Raw genomic sequence first — 16702 nt, 5'->3', positions numbered from 1 at the left:
CAACACTTTTGATAGAAATTGTTATAATGCCACTTCGCTAATATATAATACTTATTGAGCATAATTTTGATTAATATTATAGGTCATAATTATGCTCAATGTGGCAGGAATTAACTTAAGAAATAAACGCTTCTCTTATGGTTATATTATATCACATATACGAGACTGAAATTGTGACTTTGCGATGAAAATTTGAGCAAGTGTTGGAATACAAATTATTTAAGGACGACTTTTACTTACAAGTTTGCTGTTAGGCTGTGAATCTAATAACATCAAAGAAAATATCTAAGCTTTGTATCTGTTGATTTTCAATGACAAAGATTAAGCTCTGTAACTTAATGGATAATAGATTTTACTTTAAAATTGTGATTTTAAATCCATTCCCAATCGATTGACTTTCGCCTCATTGGGTCATGAGTGCCACCCACCGCAAATCTCATTAAATCCAAATCTACCCGCATTACTCATTTACTACCCACCCCTCGGAAGCAAATCGGATTGCGCTTTGGTGCACAGACAAACCAGGAGCAATATTGTTGTGAACAGACAGTTCCACGTGTGCATTGTTGTTCACAATAGATGTCAAACGCATGCGCACTGCGCTCGAAGCGAGGGTGGGGGTCGAGGATAAAACTCTTTAAACGCACTTAACGCGCTCGCGAATGCGCAAACTGCCGCGAATGGATTTGACACGCAATCAACGGCGGGACGCTTTTTGTATCCGAACCCCCGCCGTGGAGCATTGCGAATATTCATCCCAAGACATGACAGCGCACACAAAATATGTATTTGCATTGACTCGGACGATATTGGTGATTGACTAAATGGTGTCTCGGAGCTAATAGGTTGAATTAGAAATGTATCTTACTGTATACACTATTTTTTTTATCTCTTTAATGGCATAATAGAACGTTAAAATCACATTTTAACCTGTATAATAAACCAGTGGAATACGTCAGTGATTAACACTTATAAAATGACATGCGTTCGTATCTCATCCTATTGTTTTTCAATTTCTATCATGTCTAGGGGATTGTAATTAGTGCTTAATGTATAATTATAATTTCGATCGATCATCACAAAGTGAATTTTCTTAGATTTTCCTAATCTCATTGATGAATATCGTGATAAATAATTAAAATAAAATCAAACTAGGTCATGCATAATTGTAATATTCAATATATAATTAATTGCATTGTTTTCAGGTCGCAACGCATTAGACTAACGCCCGTCACGTTGCAGCAAAATATTTAATTTTAATAAATTTTATATTTTTAGTATTTTGATTGTAATGCCAATATGTATGCATTTTATTGGAATCTTCATATATGTTTATATGTGTAGTAATTTAATGATTGGCTCTAGACCAATCCTAGACAACAGGGTAATAATTAGGTATTGCAATATAGCGATGGTAATACCGGTATTGGGGCAAAAATCGACCTTCGGTAATACAAAATGAAATACCGGTAGGTAATACCACAAAAAATCTCAAATCTGTACATTTAATTTGCTAAAAACGATATCTCCATGGCTTAGAACTACAAAAACGATGATTCTCATAATGCTTGAAAGCAGAAGCCGGGATTTACAATTTTTTAAGCACTTTTTTTGGAAAATCGTAACTGACCAGAAATATAGTGTAATATAGAAATATATATCATTTTAATAAATAGGCGAGTGGGCTTTTGTACCATGACATGAAAAAATATTAGGTATCCAAAATTATGATTATTGCAAAAAAAAATATTTAGCGCAAAAATATTTTTTTTGACAATATAAACAAAAATGTAAATGAATGAACGTGAAATAAATTCTACAAAAATGTTTTTATACATAGTCGTCTTATAGATTTTTATTATGTCTACGAAGACAACACAATAAACGGTCAGCGTATAAAGTATTTTTAGAAGTACCTGAATGTATGGATGATTGGTCATAAATGTCGGTAATTTTTCCCTATTTGTTTATTATATTTTAAAAAAATATTTGAACAACAATTGTTACTACATCTTTATTCAATATCTTCAAAGAAAATATTCTTACTCTATTCTTGGATTTTTTCACAAAATTCGCGGGCATTTATCAACACTTAACAATAGATCAAAGCGTAAACATATCAATAAAGCATTCAGTTCAAATGAATGGACATTATTATTATTAAACAGTCAATACCGGTAATACCGGTATTTAATGTTTATCTCTCGGTAATCCCTAGTAACAATCAACGCCTACAAATAAGTATTGTAACACAGCAGATTAAAATGAAGTCTATAAATTGCTGATATATTTTTTTAGTTGTGCACTATTTTGTAGCTTTCAATTACAAGTTGTCACCATGTACATATGTGATTTTTAACTCACTGTTTTGGATTACCAGTCCAGTGCATAACGGACTTAGAATACAGTAATGTGAAGGATTAAGAAGTTTCATTTATAGAAACCTCTTGTATTCAATTGTATTAAAAAAAAGGGTTTTATAACTGTTAAATAATCATACCAAGAAAGTAATTGGATCAAATAATGTATATATTTTTGGAAGCGAGTGGACTTAATTATCTGCCAATATTTTTTATTATTTTCTTGTTAATGAAAATCAAAGCAAAGATCTAAAGGTCTGAACTTTTAGATCGACATTAGAAATCATTTTGAAAAACAACGCTCTATGAAAAGTATTGACATGAAAATGAGATGCGTAATATTTGTAAAAAAGTCCAAGTGTATGCATTTGTCATTTTATGGTTTGTAAGATATAAAAGAAGGAAAAAAACAGATATTTTATTATTAAAGTTTAGGCTTAAGAGCATAATTAAAATATACAATAATAGTGTTTTCATAAACTTAAGAGACTAAACTAAAGTAAGGAAAATATTAAGACATCGATGGGTCTAAATGCAAAAGTGGTTTAGAAATCTTATCAGGTTTTACAAGTAGGAGCCGTGGCAAAGAAACAGGGTATTATAAAAAAAGCAACGTTGGGGTAGTGGTAACTCAACTATCTTTATATAATATTACGAAAATAATGATTCATTTGTCCACTCAAAGGTTATTTTGCATCAAACAAAATAATTCAATGACTTTTAAAAATATGTACAGCAATTATTGTAATACTATTGTTTACCAAGCATATCATGTTAAAGAATGGGGATATTCCTTAGGCAGCAAGATCACCTGATTTTACGTCATTTCTAAATTTATTCTAAAATAAATGTCTACATTGATCTGCCATTTAAAACTAAAAATTCTAGAAGTCATAACCGGAATCATAGTAGAAATTATGTTATGTAATGAAAATATTCACTCAAAATTAAAACAGCTTTTTATTTATTATAATTTAATTAATTTTAGCGCCCTCCAAGTTAATAACAAAGTGATATATATAATTGTTTTTCATGTGTGTATTATGATTTAAATATATATTAAATGTATATAATATGTCATTAAATCAAAAGTCCACTCAAACGTAGCGTAAATGTAAAATCGATTAGAAACATGTTATTGGATTATTTATTTTCATGCACAACATAGCAGTATTATTTCAATAATGTATATAATTAGGCAAATGCTCACAATTGTCTGGAGTCAATAAATCTTTTTAAGTCGAGCATTAATCCATCTTAATTAAATAATTACTCACGATTATATTAACCTATTTGCGTACATATACATATTATTAACACCATTGTTGTGCAGATACACGAAAGGGCAACGAAATTTGACAGGTGTTCATGCACTCTTAGATTATAGCGAATTTGCTAAAACTACGCAAATAAACGATAGTTAAATAATGACTATCAATCAATTTTCGCGTTTGCAAATATTTGAGTGCTTGTATTGTTCTTTGGGGGCGGATTTCGGAGGGTTATACCCTCGATTAGGGAGTGTTATAATAAGACAGGGGTTGAATTTCATAGGGGTCGCCTATTTACAACAGCAATCTTGTACTCTTAGGGTTATTAAATAGCAAGACGTATTCAAGTTTTTTAATATTTATAATAATAATTTAAGGTAAATGACATGATTAATAATACGTATACGCCTATTTATGCCTAAGCAAATTATTTTATACGGTTTTATGAGTTATTAGATTGAGTAAAATATTAATTTTTGATAGTAACTAATTTATTTTGACGGTAAAAAATTCATTGTCAATTTTTGTATTATTTTAATTGTTCATAACAGTGATACTACAATATACATAATTCTCAGGCATAAAATTGACCTAATTTTTTGCTAACAATCGCGTTATAAACATGCAAATAAAAATTATGAATACCTTCCCACGATTATCAAAGTTTAAATTATGAGCTTTTGTATTGTTTCGTGTCGCGATGAGATAATAAAGAAAAAGAGAATAGTTTTACTGGTTTATTTTTTCATGTTAAAATTACTATGTAACGCTATTTAGTTAATATTACTAGTATAAAATTATAATATATAATAAATCTGTACAAATCTTTGTCTATGCAGATGACATAGATATTGCAGCAAGGTAAAAACAGACACTAATAGAGTAAATAATATAATAACTCTTGAGTCATCAGCCAAAGAAATAAAATACATGCCGATAACGGCTTAACGGAGACAGCATCGTATCAACAGTTTTGTATATATATACCCAGAAAGTCTGGTAACAGGCCAGGCAAAAACGACACCAGCGAGGAGATAAAAAACGGATAGTGTCAGCAAATAAATTTTATTTCGGTCTTATAATTCAGATCAAATCGCGGACTCTACCAAACCGCCAAGGCAATTGCTGGATAACAAGCTTGATGGTCAACGATTGACCGGTAGACTAAAGCTTCGGTGGTTAGACGATGTGACAAAGGATTTCAGTGCAGCTAGAGCCAACAACTGAAGAAATTTGGAGCAGGACTGGAAGAGATGGAGAACATTTTTGTAAGAGGCGAATACCCATTTTAGGTTGTCTGGCCAATAAAGATAATTATTAGACAATTAAAGTAGCTTTCTTAATTTTTAACTTTTATAGCAATAATCATTTTTATTTAGTTTTACTTAAAAACATGTTAAAATCTTGCAATAGTACTTTTTGAATAGTGCATTGCTGTAAAAATAGCTCTTAAAATAATAATCGTTGATAATAAAAGGTATATCGATGTTAGTTAATCATGATTTAATGGACTTTTATATTTATATTATTACGGTTATTATATTGAATATTAATAAATCAATGACCAAATAAATACTGTAGCAAAGTAATTGTATAGCTTTTAAATTGTAATTAAAGAGAGATTGAGAATTTTAAATTTTGATAACGACTAATAAAATATTTATCTGATTAAGTTACATATTATTAAAAAATAAAGAAAAAACTTTAATTTATTTACGTACCATTTTCGACAATATTTTGATTATTATCATTCATGATAGATTTAAAACTGTGTTTGCTACTGTACGTGGGAATCTGAATTTTATACATTAAATATTTCCATAGTAAACATCTGTAGTTTGTTTTGTGCTTCCAACTGTGTCCACAAGCATAACGGTAGTCTTTGTTGGATGCTAGATATTTTTAGAATTCAATAAAAAAAATATTTTTATATGCATGGAAAACAAGAAAAAAACATATTGGTAAAGCGCAGGAAATTGGTATAATTTCAGATGAAACTGCGGCGACAATGAACCGTCGAAAAGTCAACAAGACCATAAGTCGAAGAATCAATAGAGGAGTTATTTTGGTATCGAGCGTGTGATTTTTTCCTGCAAAAAATAATGTCAGACGGCAACGTACGCAGAATAAATCAAGTATTTTTTTATCTGTTGTGTTTGCGATGTATTTATTGATCCATTGATCGTATTCATTTGTGAGCGCGGTCTATTTGAGTTCTGTGAGGTCTTCGAGGCGAGAGGGTCAAGCAGATGGCTGTGATGTCGGAGGTCAGCCGAGACCCTCGCCATATGAATCACGTCGCGTTAGGACAAGAGGTGTATTGTGTACATTTTCCGCGCTCGAAAGTATGCTCCAGTCAAAAATAAATTACAAATGAATGAAAAAATATGAATGTTTTCGCAAATATCTAATAAACTTTACAAGGTTACGTTAAGTTAAAGAAATTGTTACATAAAAGCTGAATAATAAAAGCTTTTCAATGCTCACGCGATCACGTGATTTCAATAAAAAAGGAAGCCTGTAAAATAAAATTTTTAAAGTAAAATATTAAGGCTTTGTTATGCAATAATTTTTGCACGTGTTTGTCTGTCTTTAGAACTTGGTTGCCACTGTATAAAAATAGGTTATATAAGTAAATAATACAAAAATTGAGTTTTAAATATTGATAAGTAAATATGACGTAACCAATATAAATAGATTTTTGTAGCTATTATTTACTTGTCAATTGAGCTAAATTTACATTGAATTTGTAGTTGATTTAGGGGTAAATTATACCATTGTTAGCAAATTTATTCAGACAAAGCGTCATTTATTTTACCACATTTATAGATACTTTTTTATAAGATCGTATCTTCTATAAAAACAGTTTATCTTAATTGTAATTTAAAAGTACATATTCACTATATATCACAAAGTTCAAGCTTAATATAATAACGTAATAAAAGCATATTTATAATTTTAATAATGCATATAAATTCCAAATATTTGCCCTAATTTAAATTTTAGTTAAATATCTCTCCGAGTATTTTTAAATACATAGAAAGTCTATAATTATTTAATTTCATTAGAAAATATTTTAAAAGTATTTTTTTCGCGTAATTGAGTTTAAATAATAATAATTATCCGACACGATGAGCATCAATCACGTTTACTTTTACTGTTGGAATGCAATTTACACTGGAAGCTGTCTTCATAGTGACGCTTCATCTATAAATCATGACCGGTTGATAAGGACGGAAAATGGCATTTTTCATTGAGGTTTGGCATGAGCGAGAGCGAGACAAACGCATTTTAACGGTTGCCATTGGAGGGCAATCAGTGAGACATTTAAATGAGATTTGATGGACGTTTGTTATTATTTGTGCTAGTCATGTTCTACCTCCGGGATTCTTGTGCCGAGGCACTCGAGCTCAGGTGTCCGAAGAACAACTCTGCCAGACGGACAGACGCTGGGTATAGTTTTTATTTTAGATATATGTACTTACATATTTATTTTTAGAAACATTTTGAGAATAAACAGAGAGTTTTTTTCAATTTATTTTAATAAACATGGAATAGTTTACAAGCTCAATAATGAATTACCTACAAATTTACTCTCAGAAGAAAAAAAAATGAGTAAAAGATAATCAACCGTGTCTTATTTAGGGTCAATCAATCTACTGGAAGGAAATTTATTTATGTTATATAAAAATATATTCAAGTGTATGGATCAAAGATTTGCCTATATATAGATGACTATACTAGATTCAATGCATTTTAGAATCTTGGTATTTTGTGCTTATTTTTTATTTATACTTATGAATATAAATAAATCATCAGATTTATTTCTTTAGCCAAAATGTTTATTTGTATGTATTATTTTCTGTGTAGTTATATTTGTGATATCTGCTTTAGCAAATTTTCCATCAATTATATGCTATAAGAGAATTTTTTGATTTGATGCATAAGTCGTACGAAAAGAGTGGCTACTGATTGTTTTTTGAAGCAACTAAGAAAAAAATTACAATGCCGATTTTTTAAAATTAAAGTTATAAGACTTGCGTTTTTATGTTCTTCAATTTGTATATAAGATTCTTTAGTTTTTTTACTGGAAATTAAAAATTAAATTTTATCTTTTTATTACAAATTTATTAGTTACTAAAGCAGACATCAAAGCCTCGTATATTAGATTTTGTGCTTCCATTGCAATTTACACAATTTACGCTAGTGAGATTTTCATTTTAGAATAACAATGTCAGATGTAATTTATTTATTTTAAGATAAATTAAAGCTTTATTTTATATTTTTTATTTTTTACTACAAATCAACAACCATGACTTGAGAGGTATCATCAATGCGTCATGATGGGCTTTATACAAATATACATGATAAAAAAGTTATGATGCACATCAAAAATATATGAGCACCATTCCATACAAATTTTTCCAGTTCCTCATAGCTATCGTCAAAAAAACATCTACGTGTTTGGCAAGCTTGTTGAGAAGGTAGATGCCTTGTGCAAGATGAGCGTTCTCGAGCTATGAATTAGGGACGCGATCGCGACTCTACTAAAGTCGCCGAGAATTGACGAAGCTGTTGCCACCGCCCCATAGAAACTTTAAAAACTGCTCCATTGAGTAGAAGCTATGCCGGAAAAGCAATTATTCGTATCCCAACTATCCTAACAAAAAGACAATAGGATACAAATACGGATACGACCCGTACTTCCTCTTGTAGTATATCTCAGAAATTTTCTTTGAATTCTCTCCAAAAACAAGCAGTACTTTGTTTTATTTAGATTCCAGTTTATGTAAAAAGCTCTTTAATTTTATGATTTCTATACAATGTATATTTTGAGAATTAGCCAAAAAGTCATTAATATTCATAGAACTCAAAAATAATTGTTAAAAATATACAGATATTTATGCATGGAAATTAATTTGATTTACAATTCAATGTAAGTATTATCCAGAATGTATTTTAATTTTTTAAAAAATGTTTATATATAAAATATATAAAAAATATAACTAAAGATTACATACATATATATAAAATTAAACTAAATCTACAAAATGATCTATTTATTAGTAAAGTTTTAAATTAAATATATAAAAGGAAGAGATACTATATAGTTTTTTAAAATTATTTTTCTAGTTTATGTCAAAATATTCTTTAATAATAATTTCAAAATTCTGGGAAAATTTCAACTATTTTTCTAATTAATTTTCAATGTTAGATTCCTCTATAGATTACTAGTAATCATTATCAGTACTACTAATTTAAAATTGATCTTATTAGTTACATTAATTACTGTATATCTTATATTGATATCATTGTAAAGATTTTATATATTTTGAAAGCGCCATATTATCTTCAATTAAAACGAAAAATGAAAATAGACTTGAAATTTACAGCTTATAATATCAAATCTCCATTAAGAATCCCTAATTTTTATTCTACGTATTGTTAGAGGTGCAGGATGTATTTATGATATTTCTCTGATGCTCAATAAAAAAATACTTTTAATCCAAAAAATAATCTGAAATGAATCATTACTATTTTACGCAATCACACCTAATCGACCGCCTTTCAAGATTTTTTACCCAACCGGCTGGAATTTGCTAACGACACGTAGAATAATTTTTCTATATAGGCGGTCGCCGATAAATTTCTGCTTTGATCACGATCTGCGGCCGTTGAGCAACCGGCTATGGCTCTATGTGGCCGTAGCTTTCCTTTGGCTCTATTGTGCGGACGTAATTTACGACTGTGAAATGATATATCGGTAGAAGTGACACCGTGAAATCGAGCGTGCACCAGAAGTGGCCGTTGGGAGGCTTCTGCTGTTTGTTTTCGGTCGGTTGTTCGTTAATTAAAACGACGGCGGCGGAACGTGTGCTGTTCATTAAGAGCAATTTATCATAATCTGAGATGCGATGCGGTGATTCGGCACAACTGCCTCGTTACTGAATCAATTGACGCTTCAGCACCGCCTCGTCTCACACTTATACTTGATAATGCACATACGGACATACCTATGTATATGTGATTAATTTTATAAGATAGCCAAATGATTAACGCTTATGATTTTTTCTCCATACTAAAACGTTTCTATGTACTACGAGGCCAAAGTTGTTGACATCACATTTACGACTTTCGTTAATATAAATTGCTTAGCTCCATGATTGTCAGCTTTACAGGAAGTACTAAAAACTGTCGTCGCCGTCGCAGCGGGAGCACTCGTTACCGAGCGTTCCCACTGCGACGGTGTCTACACGATTTTATTGCTTTTGACGTAAAATTTTGCCTTCTGAGAAATGATAATTGTTTTTGCGCTCTCCTATTGACCAAAATTTGGTTTAAAAATACTTTGATAAGCCCTCTTATATTAAACGTTCATAGTAATAACGGTAAGGATAGCTATCATATTTTTAAAGCATTGTGAAATATCGAAATGCAGACAAACTATGAAGCAACATGCAAGATGTGACGTCTGCCTGTACTTTTTATTCTGCTTATTTTCACCTCAGAGTTTAGTTGGCTTAGTTTATATTTTGTATTCTAATTAGTAGAACTTTCACTAGGTCAAGTTGGGTTTGGCTAATTCGTGTAGGCTAGGTTTGGGTTTGAACAGCAAATAGAAATTTCGCAACTGTGAAATTGAGTTTAATAGAGCAGCATATAATTATTAGTACACGTATGGAAAAGTTATGTATTAATACACGTATGGAAAAGTTAAAATCATACAATTTTACCAGCACCTGTCAGATAAATATATTTATATCTACCAGTGAAAATGTATTCCGATGTGATTTGACTGAAGTGACATATTTAAAAAAATATTTTGGGATAGATTGGAGACTGTCTTTAAATTTTCTTAGAGAGATAACTCGAGAATTTCTGATTTAGAATTAGGGACATCATTTTAGATTTTCGGGGAGGGGGGGATAAAAGTTATCTAATCAGTGGTCGTTTTTCAATATTTCGATTTAATTAAAATTCATAGTATTTCATAAAATGATATGAATTTTTCTAGACAAATTCAGTGGTCGTTTTTCAATATTTCGATTTAATTAAAATTCATAGTATTTCATAAAATGATATGAATTTTTCTAGACAAATTCAAGGAGGGGGTGGGGTGCCTATACATGTCCCCACGGAATGAGGTTCCTGTTTTTTTATATTTAATTACATAGTTATTTCTTTAGAGAGTGTAGTATTACTTCACACGTTATGTTAATATTCTTTATAAAAGCTGAATCTCTACTTTACTGTGATGTACACAAAGTGTACATATCATCTTATTATATGTATAAATATTTAAAAAAAATAATATTTAGAAAAGTGGCGAGATAAAAAGATAGTTGAACGTGCAAATTTTACCAGTCACAGGAATGGTGTTTACGTAAGTATTATGACCATATCCTGTCCCTACAATATTTGTTTGTGTATTTTAAATTAGGTTAAATTCGTAAATCAAGTTTAGGAATATTTGGGGTATAATTGAAAATATTTGAGAATATTTGGGGTTTTAAAATGGAAAAATGAATTGAACGTGTATTTTAACATGGTCACCCTATTATATTTCTCACCAAACTGTGTTGATGAGCGTCCACATCTTAGATCGACTGTACAAAGTTTTGCACTATTTTTGTAAATAAATATTTCTGCATTAATACAGAATAATAAGGATATCCAATGCATAGACTCATTTTTAGCATTTATATCACAATCATTTTTATATCTCCACTTTGACCATTATTGAAATAATAATAATTTTTATTTCAAAATTTTGCAGCACTATTTTAAAAAATATATTTCTATATGTAGACTGAGTATACATCACCGGAGCGTACGGATTTTTTAGCACCTTACACAACGACACTAATATTCTTAACGTAAAAATAACAAAACTTTATATTTATTTCTCTATTTATGGTAAATTTGAATCAGGGAGAGGTTTACTATATTTAAGAGTCCTAGATTGAAAATAAGCAAATTTTTAAATAGATATCATTCAAAATAACACATTTATGTAATCCTAGGTAATCAAAGGATGGTGCAACATTTGATTTGGATTTTTGATGTATTTTCAATTTTATATACATTTATTCTGTTCCAGTCAGTATTTTAATATGTAGCTGTTGATTAAATCAATTATTCCCGATTGTCATCACAATTAGTTGATCATTTAAATCACGAGTCGTTGTGATGGAGAGGGGAAGGGGTTATAAGAAGCGTTACTATGCGCGGTTAGTAATACATTCTTAAAATAATCAGAGTTTTTTTTTTAAAATAATTGTTAAAATCTTACCTGCTCTAAGTGCATCCATAGGAACTGACGGATATGGTATCGAATACGGATAGCCCTCTTTCCTCAGCGTCTTGGGCTTTCTTCTCGGCCTGTATTTGTAGTCTGGATGCTCTTTCATGTGCATGGCCCGAAGTCGCTTGGCTTCGTCGATGAACGGTCGTTTTTCATCTTCGCTCAGCAACTTCCATTCAGCGCCTACAAAACAAAAATTAAATCGACAATGATTATCAACACGCCTGGAGCAGAAAAAAATAACGATCGTGGGGTGGTTCGACGCGGGAGGACCCACCCCCTCAGTCGATATTCAATTGTTCGGCTGAGTCGTCATTTCGGTCTCCCGATTGTAGCCGTACAATGCGCCAACAATGGCGACTCTATCTGGCTCCATTGTACCACTCATACACCGGCGTTCTCTTTCCATTATCTACGTAGAACATAAACGTTACATAGGTATTATTATTATTCTGGTACGTCCTCCTCTGTGTGCGCAATTCCCTCTGTCCTCGTTCGCATTGTGGAAGCACCAAAGGCTTTCACAGTAATGAAGAGTATTTTTGCCCGATTTCAATACAATGTATGGATGGCTACCGTACGCCGCGACGACGCTTACGAGTGTGTATGTGTACCTACGTATATGCTGCATGGCATTGAATCACAGATGTAATTGGACCCCGGTAAATTTGCTAATTGACGCAATAATGTGAATTGTGACACGCGTTTAAATAAAGCGATTTAAAATTCAAGTTGAGTACAAAAGGCAATATATCTTCTTGATAAGTAATTAACTATATATGAATATTATATATACATATGTGAATGTAAAATTTTGATTTAAATAACGATTTTTAATTGAGTAAGAAAGGTATATGAAAAAAAAAATATATATACGTCATAGAATTAGTCATTTTTTTTGGTAATCAAAGAAACATCGGAAATATTTTTGAAATTTAATTACACTACATAAAAAGATCTGCAATATGCTAATGATTTTTACGTTTTTAACACTATATACTTACTATGTATATTCTTGAGAAGATCAATTATAAATTTAATTGCATGCTTATTGCCGAATTCTATTTTATTGTACTGAAAGTATTACTAAAATATTGACCAATAAAGATTGAACCTTTGACACTAAATAAAATTATAATATTAATAGAAAACAAAGGAATATAATATTTTTCAAATTCATTTTTCAGTTCATTCCATATACAATAATTAAAATAATCATTTGTTTTTTGAACACCCCGTTAAATATATATTTACTGATTAAAAATTTTCATCAATGCCGATTTCAGCGCACGTAATTATTACGACTTTTTCCGTATAATTATTGCTGATCAACCTGTACGTTACACAATGCGCATTCAGGCATTCTTACAGGACATCTCCCTACTGTTTCAATTACAAAGCTGATCTTGCCTCTCTCTCGTCCCCGTCGGCGAGCCATAGCTGAGTGCGAGTGAGAAGCGTCCTCGTCTCGTGGCGCGATTGTGCCTTTACTGTGCTCCACAATGTACGCGGTATTGTCTCCTGGAAAGATGAATTCAAATTGTCTTGTCCCTCTTTCATTGAATGAAAGTATTGTTCCGGGCATACTTGTACGTTTGTTCTACCTGTGTCTCTATCTATCCATCTATTGAGAGTGCTTTCAATTGAAACAAAAGGCATTTCCATAAAGTCACAGTATTGCCCGACAGAAGAATACGAAGGCAATAATGAGCTGCTGCTGCGATACTCGTGTATTTCGCATAACTGAAAAGGGTTCCCCCTCTGAATAAGAAAATGATTGTTGCACGTTTGTTACGCGAGCAATATGAAAATTCAACGCTCGCTGATCGCTTTCAGCCGAGGAAACTATGGAGACATGAATGATAATTACTATGCCAGACGATAAACGCTCGCTATTGACAGTTATCTGACGATCATCTTTGCAATATGAATTAGTACATTTAATAATTATTATTAAATATATCAGAAACATGGTTTAACTTTAAAAACCAAACCATTTTATAATTGGTTTTTGTAGAAAGTAACGATTTTTATCACTTTATAATTTGACGTTACTTTATGTAAATATTGTTATAAAATAAAATCGTATATGCATTCAAAGAATTAGCATTTGTATACCCACACTCGTTAAGAAGCGTTTAATTTTTTAAGAAAATATGTAAAATATATATTAAGAGTTCAGTAAAAGTAAGAAGTATAATTATAATTAAAATAATATTTATTTTCTTGAACGGGGTTCGACAAACTATAGCACATAAGCTAAGATTGAAATTAACATTTTCAACTTTAAAATTTCAAAGTAGGCCAACCGTCGGACTAAGAAGATATGACCGTATGTGGTACTCCTATTGCTTCGCTACCACTGTGACGTTACTCAGTTATAATTCAACAGCGTTTTCATTGCCCCGTGTAACATTTTTGTGATATTTCATTCTCATTTTATAGCCCATGGATATTTGTGACTAGTGAGTAGTGGACTTTGAATGTTGTGATTTTAAAGCAGGTGGAGTGTAAATTATTTTGCTGTCAGATCAGATGACAAAGCATTATGTTTATTGTGCAATGATCATATCTCTGTAACAAACTAATATAATATACGTCATCATTACCAGACTAAGCTCTCGACACGATTTTCATAGCTCGCAGAAAAGTTGAAAAGCTTAAAACGCAATTTTTTAATACAAAGATTTTTTTCGCGAAAAGAAAAAAGAACAATTAAGCTATAATTAGAGACGGTTACCGTGTAGCTAATTTAATAATTATTAAAGGTAAGTCATTCACCTGTGGTACGTTAATTAAGTCATGTTTGACTGTTGCAGCCAAATAAACGTGCCAGGAAAAATATATTTACTTCAATCTATCGGATTTTCGACGAGAACTATTTCGACTCTCGGCACTTTTGCAGAATCTATATTTTTCCAAGGCGTCCTATGTCAAATTATAACAAGTGCATTTGGCGAAATAGCGAATATTTTATATAAATAATATAATAACAGTAAGTGCCCATTAAAGGCTTCTGTAAACAGTTAGTTATTGAATCAGTTACTAGATTGAACCACATTATTTATTCGAGAAGTCAATGTTATGTTTGAAGTGGCTCAAGAATTTCCATAAATAGTCTGCATGGACAATTACAGACAACGTTTTTTTAGTTAGGTTTAGAAAACGTTAACAAAGTACATTCTGAAGGAAAATCGACTAAAATGTGTCGCATCCGATTATGATTAAAATATACGCAGAACAGGTTAAGGCTTAGATAAAAAAATATGAGGTTTATGAAAACGCTTGATGTTTAAGGCTTCTGATTATTCATTAGCAGGTTATTTGTGGGAAACATCTCAATCTATCATCTGTTATTGAACCAGCTCTGTCAGCAGTAAACTTTATTCATTTGTGGCACTTATCAGAAATTAAAGTTAAATATCTAACTTAATCTACCGTATAGCAGTTTGTAAGCTCAGTCATAGTGAAGTAATGCGATTTTTTGAACTAAGACAAGCGATTGAATTATCTTAACGAAAAATCTGCTCTCAGCTATTATTATCGAATACTGAATGGCTGTAGTATTATAACTTTCTAGAAAAAGATTGCTCATGTATTGAAACATTGCGTTTAAAAATTTGAAAGAACTTTAATTTTGCTTCTTGGCTTACTGAGCCCTAAAAATTTACGATCTGGCACTTCACAAAATAAATTTTCTGATCCTTGATCTTGAATATGTAGTTTATACTGAATTACTCGCATTTTATTTGTTAAAATAAGCTTTAGAAAATACACGGAATGCATTAGTTAACTTAAAATTGAAGGAAATTGATGGCACACACGTAGGAAAGATTTACATCAGATTTCATCGCTGAAAACATAGTTGTGTTTTTTGAGCTAGTTAAAAAACTAGATGGCGTCGATCAAGTTAAATAGCTCATTGTCTAGATATAACTAATTTATAAAAATGATTTGGTTATTTTGTTCAAATAAAGCTCAATGAAAACATAATAAAAAATACTCATAAGCGTATGGAATGGCCTGATAGTAAAAGTGATATGTATAAAGTAACGTGAAAGTCCTTTGCATCTAACAGACACCCTTGCGGCTTGTAATAATTAATATCTTATCTCACCCCGACAGTGTGCAACGTCGTCGGCGTTACCCACAAAAGCACAACACACCATCCCCCGGGTCGACTTTGAAACCACCCTCGAATTTATCGTCATCAACGCACAGGAAATTATTGCAAGATGTGGAAATTGGAAAAATCTAGTAGTATGTTTAATAATACGCATTTAAATAAATAAATGAAACACGTGGAGACAAAGTAAAGCGAATTTTGGACAAACAGGTCAGCGAAGACCCCGAGGGAACCCCAACTGGCAATGTTTGCGCCGCAACTGGAAACACGATAGGGTCATTGTTTAGAAAGTATTAAATTATACGCTTTGTTGATTTTAACGAAGATTTGTGTGTGTTATTTTTACAGGTTTTAAATATGTTTATATTTGCACAAATAAAATATGGAAAATGTACATCAACATTTTAATTATTTAATGTCGCAAAATACGTATTTATTTAATACAATTTATTTATATACATTTAATGAAACCATAAGTTTGTATATTAAAATTTTATATTAAAAGTCTTATTTATTATGTGGTAATAACAAAAGTAAGTTAAGTACCAATATACACTGGCTAAAACTGATCTACGGCTAATAAACTTTTAAATTATTAGCGCTGGTTTTAATTAATAGTAAAATCTTTAGAATAGATAAA

General features: G+C 31.0%; 1 protein-coding gene across 7 annotated transcripts in view; it reads right to left on the bottom strand.

Moving 5' to 3' along the window:
* The window catches only part of LOC148228513 (uncharacterized), a 51874-nt gene that overhangs the window by 24539 nt on the left and 10633 nt on the right, over nt 1-16702 (bottom strand). For 4 of the 7 annotated variants that reach the window (XM_088199913.1, XM_088199914.1, XM_088199915.1 and 1 more), the window contains exon 3: nt 11925-12119. In XM_088199913.1, the coding sequence (XP_088056039.1) occupies nt 11925-12119 (195 nt within the window). Of the gene's footprint in view, nt 1-11924; nt 12120-12213; nt 12536-16702 lie in introns of those variants that run through there. The other 3 variants (XM_088199920.1, XM_088199919.1, XM_088199917.1) reach the window with 3 other exon arrangements.

This window comes from Plectrocnemia conspersa, unplaced genomic scaffold (assembly GCF_051122295.1).
Source record: "Plectrocnemia conspersa isolate PC_06_02 unplaced genomic scaffold, ASM5112229v1 ptg000012l, whole genome shotgun sequence".
NCBI lineage: Eukaryota > Metazoa > Arthropoda > Insecta > Trichoptera > Polycentropodidae > Plectrocnemia > Plectrocnemia conspersa.
Note: the sequence above shows the minus strand (reverse complement) of the source record. Positions and strands in the feature narration are given on the sequence as shown.